This window comes from Saimiri boliviensis, chromosome 14 (assembly GCF_048565385.1).
Source record: "Saimiri boliviensis isolate mSaiBol1 chromosome 14, mSaiBol1.pri, whole genome shotgun sequence".
NCBI lineage: Eukaryota > Metazoa > Chordata > Mammalia > Primates > Cebidae > Saimiri > Saimiri boliviensis.
In genome coordinates, this window is record NC_133462.1 from 22,641,592 (window position 1) to 22,655,216 (window position 13,625).

The 13,625-nt window shown below is 47.4% G+C and overlaps 1 protein-coding gene across 6 annotated transcripts in view; it reads right to left on the reverse strand.

Annotated features, from left to right (window-relative positions):
• The window catches only part of TDRD12 (tudor domain containing 12), an 81,259-nt gene extending 70,469 nt beyond the window's left edge, over positions 1 to 10,790 (reverse strand). For 5 of the 6 annotated variants that reach the window (XM_074386593.1, XM_074386591.1, XM_074386592.1 and 2 more), the window contains exons 1-3: positions 10,454 to 10,477; positions 3,257 to 3,415; positions 486 to 622 (exon numbers count right to left, since the gene is read on the reverse strand). In XM_074386593.1, coding sequence (XP_074242694.1) covers positions 486 to 622; positions 3,257 to 3,415; positions 10,454 to 10,477 — 320 coding nt within the window. Of the gene's footprint in view, positions 1 to 485; positions 623 to 3,256; positions 3,416 to 10,453 lie in introns of all 6 variants that reach the window. The other variant, XM_003937314.4, reaches the window with a different exon arrangement.
• Between the last annotated feature and the right edge of the window lie 2,835 nt (positions 10,791 to 13,625).

Genomic DNA, 13,625 nt, shown 5'->3' on the forward strand with positions numbered 1-13,625 from the left:
GGACAATCAGGAACACCTATGTGAGTACATGCTCTGCTCTCTGCTCTCCGAGGCTATGCTAGCAACCCCCTTCTGTGGAGAGAAGCGTTTCTCTCCACCTCCTGGAAGCGTCTTTCTGGGAGCCAAGCCTCCCTAAACAGCACAAGCAAACTGAGGACAGGCCAGGAGGGCAGCAAGGAGCAGCCAGGAGATGCAGAGAGAACCCTGGCAGTTACAGAGACCACCACCTGAACCTGCCTGCCCGGCCAGGACAGACAGCGGCAGAGGGCCAGAGCTTGCCTCAGCCTTCATCCTGCCCACCGCTCCGCCAGTCACTGGGTGCAGACCAGAAACCCATAAAGCCCCCTTCTTGAAGCTAAAGAACTCCAGTTTTGTCTTTTCTCAATGGTAGTGACCTCTAGCCCCACAGTTTAAAATACATATTCTCCTCTGAAACTGACATTTGTCTCCGAAAAGAGTGTAAGGTGAGATAAACACGTACATACTTTTTAGATTTGACTGGAATGTTCTTGGCAAAGTCCACAAGGAAACATTCTGCCAGGTACTGGTCTGCGGAAGACACAATTGACTTGACAGTGGCCCTGCACCAGCACTTCAGCTCCTCACAATAGACCACACACACCTGCAAAATAAATCAGGGAGGTTTTTTTTTTTTTTTTTTTTTTTTTTTGAAACAGAGTTTCACTCTGTCGCCTAGGCTGGAGTGCAGTGGCATGATCTCAGCTCACTGCAACATCCTCTGCCTCCCAAGTTCAAGCGATTCTCCTGCCTCAGCCTCCCGAGTAGCTGGGATTACAGGCACCCGATGCCATGCCCAGTTAATTTTTTTTTATATTAGTAGAGATGGGGTTTCACCATGTTGGCCAGGCTGGTGCTCTCAAACTCCTGAACTCATGATCTGCTTGCCTCAGCCTCCCAAACTGCTGGTACTAGAAGTGTAAGCCACCGCACCTGGCCAACAGAGAGGTTTTAAGGTCAGTGTTAACATCTTGTCATAGAACAAGACAGCTAAAAGTTACTCCCAAAACCATGCCAGCCAACATCCTCCCTTAGAGCAGAGGAAAGAGATGCCAGGAGGCCAGGCATGCTCAAGCTGAGCCCCTCTGCCCGTAAGAGAACCTCAGGAACGCAGGTCACCTGGGTACTAGGTCATTGTTTTACTTACTACAGTCATTTTCACTCCTTAACTGAGGACAATTGTTAGAAAGTAAAATAAGAAAATGCATTCCTTTACCTTCTTAAGTCAGGAAATAATGCTTAGGAATGACTGTCAATCATGTCAGACCAACAGGAAGCTGCCACCAGCCTCATCCTTCTACTCCCTTCTCCGTGACTCGTATTGGACTCTGACGTTGCTTACTATCTGTCATAACTGGACACTGGCTCCTTGATGACATGGATTTTTCTCTGTTTTGTTTACTGCCGTATTCCCAGCACCTAGCACAGTGCCTGGCATTTATTAAGTGTTCAAAAACTACTTGAACCAGGCATGGTGATACGTGCCTGTAGTCTCTGCTACTTGGGAGGCTGAAGCAGGAGGATCACTTGAACCCAGGAGTTGGAGTAGGCTACAGTGGGCTACGACTGCACCACTGTACTCTAGCCTAGGTGGCACAGTGAGACCCTGTTCCAAAAAACAACAGTAATAACATGTTTTTAAAATAAACTACCTGGGCCGAGCATGGTGGCTCATGCCTGTGGTCCCAGCACTTTGGGAGGCTGAGGTGACTGGATCACCTGCGGTCAGGAGTTCAAGACCAGCCTGACTAACATGGAAAACCCGTCTCTAATAAAAATACAAAAATTAGCCGGGCATGGTGGCACGTGCCTGTAGTCCCAACTACTCAGAAGGCTGAGGCAGGAAGATCACTTAAGCCAGGGAGGCAGAGATTGCAGTGAATGAAGATCACTCCCCTGCACTCCAGCCTGGGCGACAGAATAAGAGTCTGTCTCAATCAATCAATCAATAAACTACCTGTTTGATGGCTGAATAAATGCAGAGTCCCTGACTTACGATGGTTTAACTTACGATTTTTCAACATTTTGATGGTATAAAACTATTGCAATTTTTACATAACGTTCAGTATTCAATAAAATACATAGATACTTAAACTTCACTGTGAAATAGGCTTTGTATTAGATGATGTTTTCCAACCATAAGCTAATGTAAGTGTTCTGAGCACATTTAAGTAGGCAAGGCTAAGCTAGGCTGGTCAGCAGGTTAGGTATATTTAGTGCATTTCTGACTTACAATATCAGGACATACCCATATAGTAAGTTAAGAAGCATCTGTAAATGCCTGCAGCCCCTTTTAAGGAGAACCACCCTGCGTAAGTGACAGCCCTTGGCATCCTAACTGTACCACAGGACTGCCAGGCCACGGCCAACTCAACTAACAAACCGTATGCTAACCACAGGTTTATAAAGCAGTCCAGCAGGGAGCGCTGTGCTCACACAGAAGAGGAGGAGACGGAGAGATTGCGGTCCTGGGGATCCCAGTGGGAACACACAGTACAACCATACTGTAAGGGATAGGTTCTAGAGAACTTTACGTAAGTCAAAACTCAAAAAATTCAACAGAAATCCTGACAAAGGATGAAGCATCTTTCTATTAATGCTGAAGTCAAAGCATCTCATAGAAATACCATGAATAGTCAGTAATTCTCACAGCAGTCAACCTTGAAAATGACACATGAAAATGAGCCACATCCATCTCCTCACACATCTCCATGAGAGCTCTTCAGTGACCGGGAGCACTGTCTTCAGTGGCCATCGGCACTGATTGTTTGTTGTTTTTTGTTTGAGAGACAAGGTGTCATTGCTACACTGCCTAAGCTGGACTTGAACTCCCAGACCCAAGTCATCGTCCCACCTCAGCCTCCCAAGTAGCTGGGACTGTGGACACAGGCCACCACACCCAGCTCACTGGTAATATTTTGAAAGAAATCTTTTTTTCTGGGCGTAGACCTCAACAGTAAGCTTAAAATATTCAGTAAGCATACTATAAACAGATGTGCTGTCATTCACGCTTTCTTGTTCCATTTGTAGAGCAGATAGAGTAGAGCCAGCATAATCTTTAAGGGGCACAGGACTCTCGGAATGGTAAAGGAGTACCGGCTTCAACTTAAAAGTCACCAGCTGCATTCGTCCCTAACAAGAAAGCCACTCTATCCTTTAAAGCTTTAGTCCTTTAAAGACACCGACTTCTCCTAGTTTTTACTTACTTATTTACTGAGATGGACATTTAGATACATACCTGTCCTTCTTCCAGTGTTAATGGTTTTATTTCTATATTTTGACACATGCTGTTGTAGAAGTTATTCATGGCACTATGTAATTTTTGATAGTCGACATCATGATCTAAAAAGGGACTACGCCCTTTTATAATAACCCAGAAGCAACCTGGATCTTCAATCTGTAAAAATTTTAAAAGACAAACAGAGCAATGTATGATTTAAAAGCAGTACCACAAAATAATAAACTTTAGAGCCACGATTACTGTTTCTTGTTTAAGCGATCTAACCAATTCTTGACAAATGCCTTTGCTTAAATTGTTAGACCAAAGATAAAATTCTAAAACATGTAAGTAATTCTCAATTATGTGTCATGATTCAAAAAACAAACAGATGTCCTCAATCTCCTATATGCTGAAAAAATCCGTAATATACAAAGCAAGGTTCAGAGTAATGTTTTTAGTACTTCTGTTTGTTAAAATAATGCTTTCAATTAAACAACAACAACAACAACAAAATAGTGAGCCAAATCATGTCATCATCCTCCAGCCTGGGCAACAGAGTGAAACTGTGTCTCCAAAAAGTACGCAGTTTCGGCTGTTGCTCATGAGAAATGCAGAATCCCGGACATGGAGCAACTATGAAAATCTGGTTGTAGCGAGCAGAGATCACGGCACTATACTCCAGCTTGGATGATCTCTGCTCACTACAACCTCCACCTCGCAGGTTCAAGCAACTCTCCTGCCTGAGCCTCCCAAGCAGCTGGGATTACAGGCGTATGCCACTGTGCCTGGCTCATTTTGTATTTTTCAGTAGAGACAGGGTTTCAATCACTGTTTGAGGCCAGGCTGGTCTCAAACTTCCGATCTCAGGTGACCCGCCCATCTCAGCCTCTCAAAGTGCTGGGATTACAGGTGTGAGCCACCACGCCCGGCCAAGAACTCATGATTTTTCAGAAGTATTACCTAACTCTGCCTAGAAGCAATGACGTCTCAAGATTTGGGATCCTAAATCCCACGTGGCAAGAATACAGGTATTCACATTAGTATTATTTCTACTTTTCCAAATGTTTGAACATTTTCATAACAATCAAAAAAAGGAACAGCAGTTATTCTGGTTCCAGTAACAATAGAATAGTTTCTATATCACCTGTGGGTAACAACAATAATCCCTGGAAAAAATACAAAATAACGATTTGAAGGCAGTGAAGAGCTACCAAAAGTGAGCAGAACCTGGAGGAGCTCCAACACCTGAAAGAAGGAAACTTCCCTGGGTGGGATCTACTTTTATATGGGTTTTCTCCCCAGCCCATTCCCCAGTTCACACGGTGTGAAGCAGCTGCAATTCAAGGAGAAAGTCGTAATCTCTGCGGCTTGAGGAATCAGTAAACAGAGTTTGAGGCTGCCAGGGCGGCTGAGAATTAAAGGGTACAATTCCTAATGGAGAGCCACAGAGGGGAAGCACTAAAGTATGCACGAGAACACCTGTCACATTATTGGCAGAGATGAGACCCCAAGGAGTCCAGAGAAGACCGACAGTGGGAAGGCTGAAAGAAATAAGCAGTTTTAGACACCTGTAATCCCAGCACTTTGGGAGGCTGAGCCAAGCAGATCATCTGAGGTCAGGAGTTTGAGACCAGCCTGGCCAGCATGGTGAAACCCTGTTTCTACTAAAAATACAAAAATTATCTGGGAGTGGTGGCACACACCTGTAACCCCAGCTACTGGGGAAGCTGAGGCAGGAGAATCGTTTGAACCCAGGAGGCAGAGGTTGCGGTGAGCCAAATCATGTCACTGTCCTCCAGCCTGGGCAACAGAGTGAAATTGTGTCTCCAAAAAGTCTGCAGTTTCGGCTGTCGCTCGTGAGAAATGCAGAATCCTGGACATGGAGCAAACGCCAACCAAACTCTAGCATGGCTTCTAGCAGCGTAAGGCTGTGTCCCTGAGACAACCAGTACCGCATCAAAATGCCTGCCTGAGCTGGCTCACTGCTGCCAGGCGAGTGTATGCATGGTTTGTTCATCAAATACCTGACACAGCCCCCTCACCTCCCCTTCTTGGAGCACGTACTAAAAAAGGCTCAAGATTGGGAATGTGTACCTACTGCAATTCATGAGTGTCTTTCTCAAGGACCAGAATGCTTTCCTTTGAAATGGAATCTTTAGAAAGCGTCTCCCAGTCTCTGCGGGAAGACAGAATCCTAACTTCTGTAACTACCAGCTGACAGACAGAACTGCCTCGCCACATTTACACTGAGTCAGGCAGGGCACAGGGGCTCCTGCCTGTAATCCCAGCACTTTGAGACCGAGGTGGGTGGATCACTTGAGGTCAGGAGTTCAAGACCAGCCTGTCTAACATGACGAAACCCTGTCTCTACAAAAAAACACAAAAATTAACCAGACATGGTGGTGCCGCCTGTGGTTCAGCTACTTAGGAGGCTGAGGCAGGAAAATTGCTTGAACCCGGGAGGTGGAGGTTGCAGTGAGCTAGGATCACACCACTGCACTCCGACCTGGGCGACAGAGTGAGATTCCATTTCAAAAGAAAAAAAAAAATACACAGACCCAGTCTTTGTAACTTTTCACCCAAGCCCTACTTCTGCCCATTCTCCCTTTAAAAGGCCCAGTCACAGGTACACAAATCAGAACAGAGCTCTGTTCTTTCCCCTGCTGTTAGTTATTGAATAAAATCTGTTCTCACCACTCTCACTAATGTCTATATTTGTTCATATTTGACATGCATCAAGGAAAATGGAATTTGGAGTAGGCGTCTTACCAAGTTACAGAGGCTTAGTTACCACCTCAGGCGTGAAAAGGGCATGAACTATACACTTAAAAACGGTTAAAAGGACAAATGTTATGGTACATGTATTTTGCCACAGTAAGAAATATATAATACATACTAGAACTAATAATTGACTTTGTAAGGCTACAAGGTACAAGGTTATTAAAATAAACAATTGTTGTTACAAAGAGAACACCTACGAATACAACTAACAAGGGATGTGAAAGACCTTTTCAAGGAGAACTAGAAGCCACTGCTCAAGGAAATAAAAGAGGACACTAACAAATGGATAGGAAGAATCAATATCGTGAAAATGGCCATACTGCAAAGTAATTTATAGATTCGATGCTATTCCCATTAAACGACCATTGACATTCTTCACAGAATTAGAAAAAAAAACTTTAAAATTAATATGGAACCATATAGCCCATACAGCCAAGACAAACCTAAGCAAAAAGAATAAACATGGAGGTATCATGCTACCCAACTTCAAACTATACTACAAGGCTACAGTAGCCAAAAAGCATGGTACTGGTACAAAAACAGACACATAGACCAATGGAACAGAATAGAGATCTCAGAAATTCTAAGACCACACATCTACAACCATCTGATTTTTGACAAACCTAACAAAAACAGGCATTGGGGAAAGAAGGCCCTATTTAATAAATGGTGCTGGGAAAACTGGCTAGCCATATGCAGAAAATTGAAACCAGACCCCTTCCTTACACCTTACACAAAAATTAACTCAAGATGAATTAAACAGGTACATGTAAAACCTAAAACTATAAAAAAAAACCCTAGAAGAAAATCTAGGCAATAACATTCAACACATGTGCACTGGCAAAGATTTCATGACAAAAACATCAAAAGCAATTGCAACAAAAGCAAAAATTGACAAATGGGATTGAATTAAAGAGCTCTGCACAGCAAAAGAAACTATCATCAGAGTTAACAGAAAATCTATAGAATGGGAGAAGCTTTTTATGATCTTTCCACCTGGCAAAGATCTAATATCCAGAACCCATAAAGAATTTAAACAAATTTACAAGAACAAAACAACCCCATCAAAAAGTGGACAAAGCAAATGAACAGACACTTCTAAAAGAAGACATTTATGCGGCCAATAAACATACGTAAAAAGCTCAACATCACTTATCAGTAGAGAAATGCAAATCAAAACCACATTTTTAATAATGCATATATTATTCACACCATGGAATACTATGCAGCCATAAAAAGGAACGAGATAATGTCCTTTGCAGAGACATAGATAAAGCTGGAAGCCATTATCCTCAGCAAACATTGGAAACAGCAAACACTGGAACAGAAAATCAAACACCTTGTGTTCTCACTTATAAACAGAAGCTGAACAATGAGAACACATGGACACAGGGAGGGGAACAATGCACACTGGGGCCTGTGGGGCTGGGGGAGGAGAGCATCAGGATAAATAGCTAATGCATGCAGGGCTTAATACCTAGATGATGGGTTGGTAAGTGTAGCAAACCACCATGGCACACGTACACCTATGTAACAAACTTGCAGGTCCTGCACTTGTATCCTGGAACTTAAAAGTAAAAAAATAATAATTGAATTACTATATTCTAGAAATGAAAATTGGAAATTTAAAATTACAAAAAGACTGGGAGTGATGGCTCACCCCTGTAATCCCAGTACTTTGGGCAGCTAAGGTGGGAGGATTGCCTGAGCCCAGGAGTTTTAGGTTACATTTGGTAGAATCAACAAGCAATTACGAAACACGCATTAGAAAAGCCAAGGAGCTACAACAATTCTGAAAAAGATTACAGCTGGAAAACTCACATCACCTGACGTCAAGACTTATCTATAAAGCTACAGTAAGCAAGACAGTGTGGTATTGTACATAAATCAATATAGCAGGAATATAATCACATATACAAAGTCAATTGATTTTTGAGAGACACAAAAAAGGAAGGATAGTCACTTCAATAAATGACGCTGGAACAGTTAGATAATCACTTCATCCATTCCTTGCATTATATACAAAAATTAATTCGGATCATATATCTAAATGCAAAATACAAAATTATAAAACTTCTAAAAGGATACACGGGGAGACCTGCACCTGCTCACCTCACCAGGTGCAGCAGCTCACACCTGTAATCCCAGCACTCTGGGAGGCAAAGGAGGGCGGATCACTTGAGGTCAGGAGTTAGAGACCAGCCTGGCCAACATGGTGAAACCCCATCTCTACCAAAAATATAAAAAATTAGCTAGCTGTGGTGGCGCACGCCTGCAATCCCAGTTACTCAAGAGGCTGAGGCAGGAGAATGGCTTGAAACCCAGAGGCAGAGGTGGCAGTGAGCCGAGATCACTCCACTGCACTCCAGCCTGGGTGATAGAGCAAGACTCCATCTCAAAAAATGAATTTAAAAAAAAAAAGGCTACAGGGAGGAAAAAACATTTATGACTGAGTTAGGCAAAGATTTCTCAGATATTTAAGGCTAAATAATATTCCACTGTACAGGTACAAATCACCTTCAGTTTACCCAGTCACCTGTTGATGGAAACATGGGAAAATACTTCATCCTTGTAAAAGCTAACTTGATCTGCAGGACAGCTAGTACGCGCACCATACTTGGGGAGACATTCCTATTCAGGACAGAATTTGCTCAGAGGGTGAGCTGGGTGAGGGCTGGAAGTGGGGGCAGATCATAGTTGAGTAGGTAAATAAAAGGGTTCCTGGGCCCAACAGAGAGGAGAGGGGTTCCCGAGCTGGACGCAGCAAGTCCAGCTCCTGTTGCCAAAGTTCTGCCAGGATGGTTGTGCATATTCAGGGTGTGTAGCTCTGGAAGAGCCCCATCTCTTCTAAAGGAGAAATCGGGCTAGCGTCCTTAGTACTGACAGGCAACATCTGACTGGGGGAGAGGAGCTGGCCAAGTGGCTCTGAATCCCTAAAAGTCTCAGGGCAAATTCTCTGTAAGAGTCAGCTGCCTCAAATGTGTTGTTTTTTGTTTTTTGTTTTTTTTTTTTTCTGAGACAGAGTCTTGCTCTGTTGTCCAGGCTGGAGTGCTGTGGCTCACCGAAACCTCTGCCTCCCAGGTTCAAGCGATTCTCCTGCCTCAGCTGGGATTACAGGTGCCTGCCATCATGCCGGGCTAATTTTTGTACTTTTGGTAGAGACAGGGTTTCCCCATGCTGGCCAAGCTGGTCTTGAACTCCTGACCTCGTGATCCACCCGTCTCGGCCTCCCAAAGTGCTGGGATTATAGGCATGAGCCACCGCGCATGGCCCCTGAAACGTTTATGAATCTTTCTTCAGATAGATTACACAAGACATCGAGTAGGCTTAGGAGAGTGCTGGTTTTAAAAATAGCATCACCGGTCTGGGGGTGGTGGCTCCCACCTGTAATCTCAGCACTTTGAGAGGCTGAGGTGGGAGGACAGCTTGAGGCCAGCAGTTCCAGACCAGCCTAGGAAACACAAGGAGACCTTGTCTCTATTAAAAATAAAGTAATCTCACAATTTGTTACCTCTCCCACCTGGGTCCACTTGAAGTGTGATTTTCAAAGTGATTTAGATTTCCTTTCTCCAATAACTCAAACCCACCCTTCTGCTCTGGCCTGTCAACTCCTTCCTCCAGCAACGCCTTCTCCTTCACCAATGAGGCCCTCCCTGTACTCCAAGGAGGAAAAGCACGGGTCCAGGCAGACGCCCCTTCCCCGGAAACTGGGACACCGCCCACGCGGAGCCTGCGCGGTGAGCAGAAAGGGGGACAGAGACCCGGGGCACGAAGGAAGGAAGCCAGAACTCCAGGTGCCTATCCTGAGAGCCCTGTGGAATACGGAGGGCGGTGTCATGCGGCCCAGGTGACCGTGCACTTGGAGAGGCAGCCAACCCCCTGCTCCTCCAGATGCACCCCAAGGCACACCGGGCCCATGAAACCCGGGTTCATCCGGGTTCTACCCCAGCTCCCAGCCCAGGGTGTCCTCTGGTGGGGGAAGACGGACTGTGATATGGGGTGGGGTGGAGGTGGGATGGGCTGTGGCTGGGGTGCAGATGGGAGTGGAGATGGGGTGGCAGTGGGGTGGGTGGGGGCGAATGTGAGGGGATGGAATGGAGTGGGAGTGGGGGCGGGAGTGGGAATGGGGTGGGGACAGGGGTGAGGGTATGACGGTGGGGCTGGCAAGGATAAGGAAACGGGTGGGAGGTGGGGCTGAGGTAAGAGTAGGGGTGCGTGGGGGAGTGGGATGGGGTGGGAATGTGAGTGTGTGGGGGTGGAGCTGGGTGAGAGTGGGCGTGAGGGGATGTGGGGGTTGTGTGAGGCTTGGTTGGGCGTGGGGGCATGTGTAGTGCTGGGGTGGGGGTGAGTGTGGGGTTGGGGTGGGTGTGGGGGGACTGGGGCTCTGTGGGGGGCTGTGTGGGGCTGGCGGGGGTCTGACTTGATGGCACTCACCTTCAGCACCAGGAGCTGGAGCATCCTCCTGGCGCCCGAGGGCAGACGGGCCCCCTCGCCCTGTAAGTCCCATGCTGCGGCGGGCGAGGCTGGCTGTGTCCGCCCCCGCCAGGCCCCCGCCGCGTCTGCGTTCCTTCCCTCTGCGTTTAGCGCCTCGGGCCCCCAAGGCAGGTGCCCTGCACTCCTCGCCCCCAGATGCCCTCGCGGACCCCGGGGTCCTCGCCTGCCTGAGGCGACACGCTCCATCCTGGCACGGACACAGCGCCTCGCTCACAGCTCCCCACCTGCCTGGCCTCGGGACCGCCGCACCGACCGGATGCGGGCGCACGCCGAGCAGGCCACGAGGCGTCGGAGACCACGTGGGCCGCCCAACGGCGCAACAACGCTCGGCACAGCGCCACGTGGCGGCTGGGAGGACTGGCACCGGGAGGCGCTGGGAGGCCCAACCCGGGGGCCACGTGATTTGTTCCTTTGCAGCCGGCAGGCCACCCAGGCCCCAGGGACACTCGCTTGTCCTCCAGAGGGACGGAGGGGCTGCCTGCGGTTGATTCCGTTGAAACTCACCTTTGCAAAATTCTTTTTTTTTTTTTTTTTTTTTGAGACGGAGTTTCGCTCTTGTTACCCAGGCTGGAGTGCAATGGCGCGATCTCGGCTCACCGCAACCTCCGCCTCCCGGGTTCAGGCAATTCTCCTGCCTCAGCCTCCTGAGTAGCTGGGATTACAGGCACGTGCCACCACGCCCAGCTATTTTTTTGGTGTTCTTAGTAGAGACGGGGTTTCACCATGTTGACCAGGATGGTCTCGATCTCTTGACCTCGTGATCCACCCGCCTCGGCCTCCCAAAGTGCTGGGATTACAGGCTTGAGCCACCGTGCCTGGCACCTTTGCAAAATTCTAACTGAGGAAATTGTGATGGTGAAAGAAATCAAACCTAACTAACTCCAACTTGCTTCTAACCTTTTTTGAGACAGAGTTTCGCTCTTGTTGCCCAGGCTGGAGTGCAATGGCGCGATCCTCCGCTAACCGCAACCTCTCCCTCCCAGGTTCAAGCGATTCTCCGGCCTCAGCCTCCCAAGTAGCTGGGACTACAGGCATGTGCCACCACACCCAGCTAATTTTGTGTTTTTAGTAGAGACGGGGTTTCTCCACGTTGGTCAGGCTAGTCGCCAACTCCCGACCACAGGTGATCCACTCGCCTCAGCCTCCCAAAGTGCTGGGATTACAGGCGTGAGCCACCGCACCTGGCCTGCTTCTAACCTTTAAGATGTCCTTTTTTATTCCTGGGCGGAGGCCCAACTAACTTTGGGAAGAAATCCGGTCCACGATTTGACTCTGAATCAAAATTGGTAAGAGCCTGTGAACCCCAAAGTTTTGAGACAGGTCTCAGTTCATTTAGAAAGTTTCTTTTGCCAGAAAGGCGAGGTGGCTCAGGCCTGTAATCCCAGCGCTTTGGGGGGCCGAGGCGGGCGGATCACGAGGTCAAGAGATGGAGACCATCCTGGCCAACACAGTGAAACCCCGTCTCTACTAAAATACAAAAATTAGCCAGGCATGGTGATGGGCACCTGTAGTCCCAGCTAGGCTGAGGCAGGAGAATTGCTTGAAGCCAGGACGTGGAGGTTGCAGTGAGCTGCACCACTGCACTCCAGCCTGGCACCTGGCAAAAGAGCAAGACTCCGTCTAAAACAAACAAAAAACCTCTGTCGAATGCACGAAGAGATATTTGAGTAACAGTAATAAAACAAACTCCAGTCTCCCACACAGCCAGCTCTGCATGAATTATTTTCTCCATTGCAATTCCCTATCTTGATAAATCGGCTTTGTCTAGGCAGTGGGCAAGGTGAACCCATTAGGCGGTTACAAGTTTGTCATTTTATTTTTAAAGAATAGGGTCTGGCTCTGTTGCCCAGGCTGGAGTGCAGTGGCACAATCATGGCTCACTGCAGCCTCAAACTCCTGGGCTCAGTTGATCCTCCCCAGCTTCAGCCTCTCAAATAGCTGGGACTACAGGCATGCACCACTGTGCCTGGATAATTTTTAAATTTTTTTGTAGAGATGGGGGTCTCACTGTGTAGCCCAGGCTGGTCTTGAACTCCTGGGCTCAAGCCATCCTCCTGCCTCAGCCCGCTGAGTAGCTGAGATTACAGGGATGAACCAGCAAGCCAGGCCCTCAGCTTGTCCTTGTCGCCTGGCAGGGGTCCCCTGTCCTCCTGCTTTCTCTAGGCCAGTCTATACCTCTTTTTTTTTTTTTTTTTTTTTTTTTTTTGAGACAGAGTTTTGCTCTTATTGCCCAGGCTGGAGTGCAATGGTGTGATCTCGACTCACCACAACCTCCGCCTCCCAGGTTCAAATGATTCTCCTGCCTCAGCCTCCCAAGTAGCTGGGATTATAGGCATGAACCACCACATCCAGCTAATTTTTTTATTTTTAGTAGAGACAGGGTTTCATTATGTTGGTCAGGCTGGTCTCAAACTTCTGACCTCGTGATTCGCCTGCCTTTGGCCTTCCAAAGTGCTGGGATTACAGGTGTGAGCCACCGTGCCTGGCCCAGCCTGTATCTTTTAAACACTATGAGCTAGAAGATTTGGTGGTGAGGAAGAGTCCTGGTCAGCCACGAATCCCTGGGTCTTCGTGGCTTCCTGGTAACATTTGCATTTGATCTGCAGCTTCTGGAAAGGTTCCTGGTCCTGGCTTTCTTCCCAGCTGGCTTTCAACTAGCAGAGCTCTCTGAGTCTAAATGAGTTAATTTGCTAGTAAGGGAACCAACAAGATGACAAAAGACTGCAAGAGTTTGGAGAGAGCATGGAAATTGTGGAGTTACGTATTTTGGGGAACAGAATGCTCACATAAGCCTGCAGTTCTATAAGTAAACTAGATTGCACAAAGTCTCACAGATATGCGCTTAATATGCCAGGTAGGATGGTTGGAGAGGTGTGTAGCTGCCAGTTGGAAGAAAAATTCACCTGTTCCTTAAATTAGGTTGATAAGGCCTCACCTCCAATCAAGGCACCTGGTATGGCCAACTCACCTGAAATCTCAAGACCTCACCGAAAAGAGATGGAAAACAACAGGATCTGACTTAAACAGGAGGTACGGGCTGAGCAAGGTGGCTCATGTCTGTAATCCCAGCACTTTGGGAGGCCCAGGTGGGCAGACCACTTGAGGTCAGGAG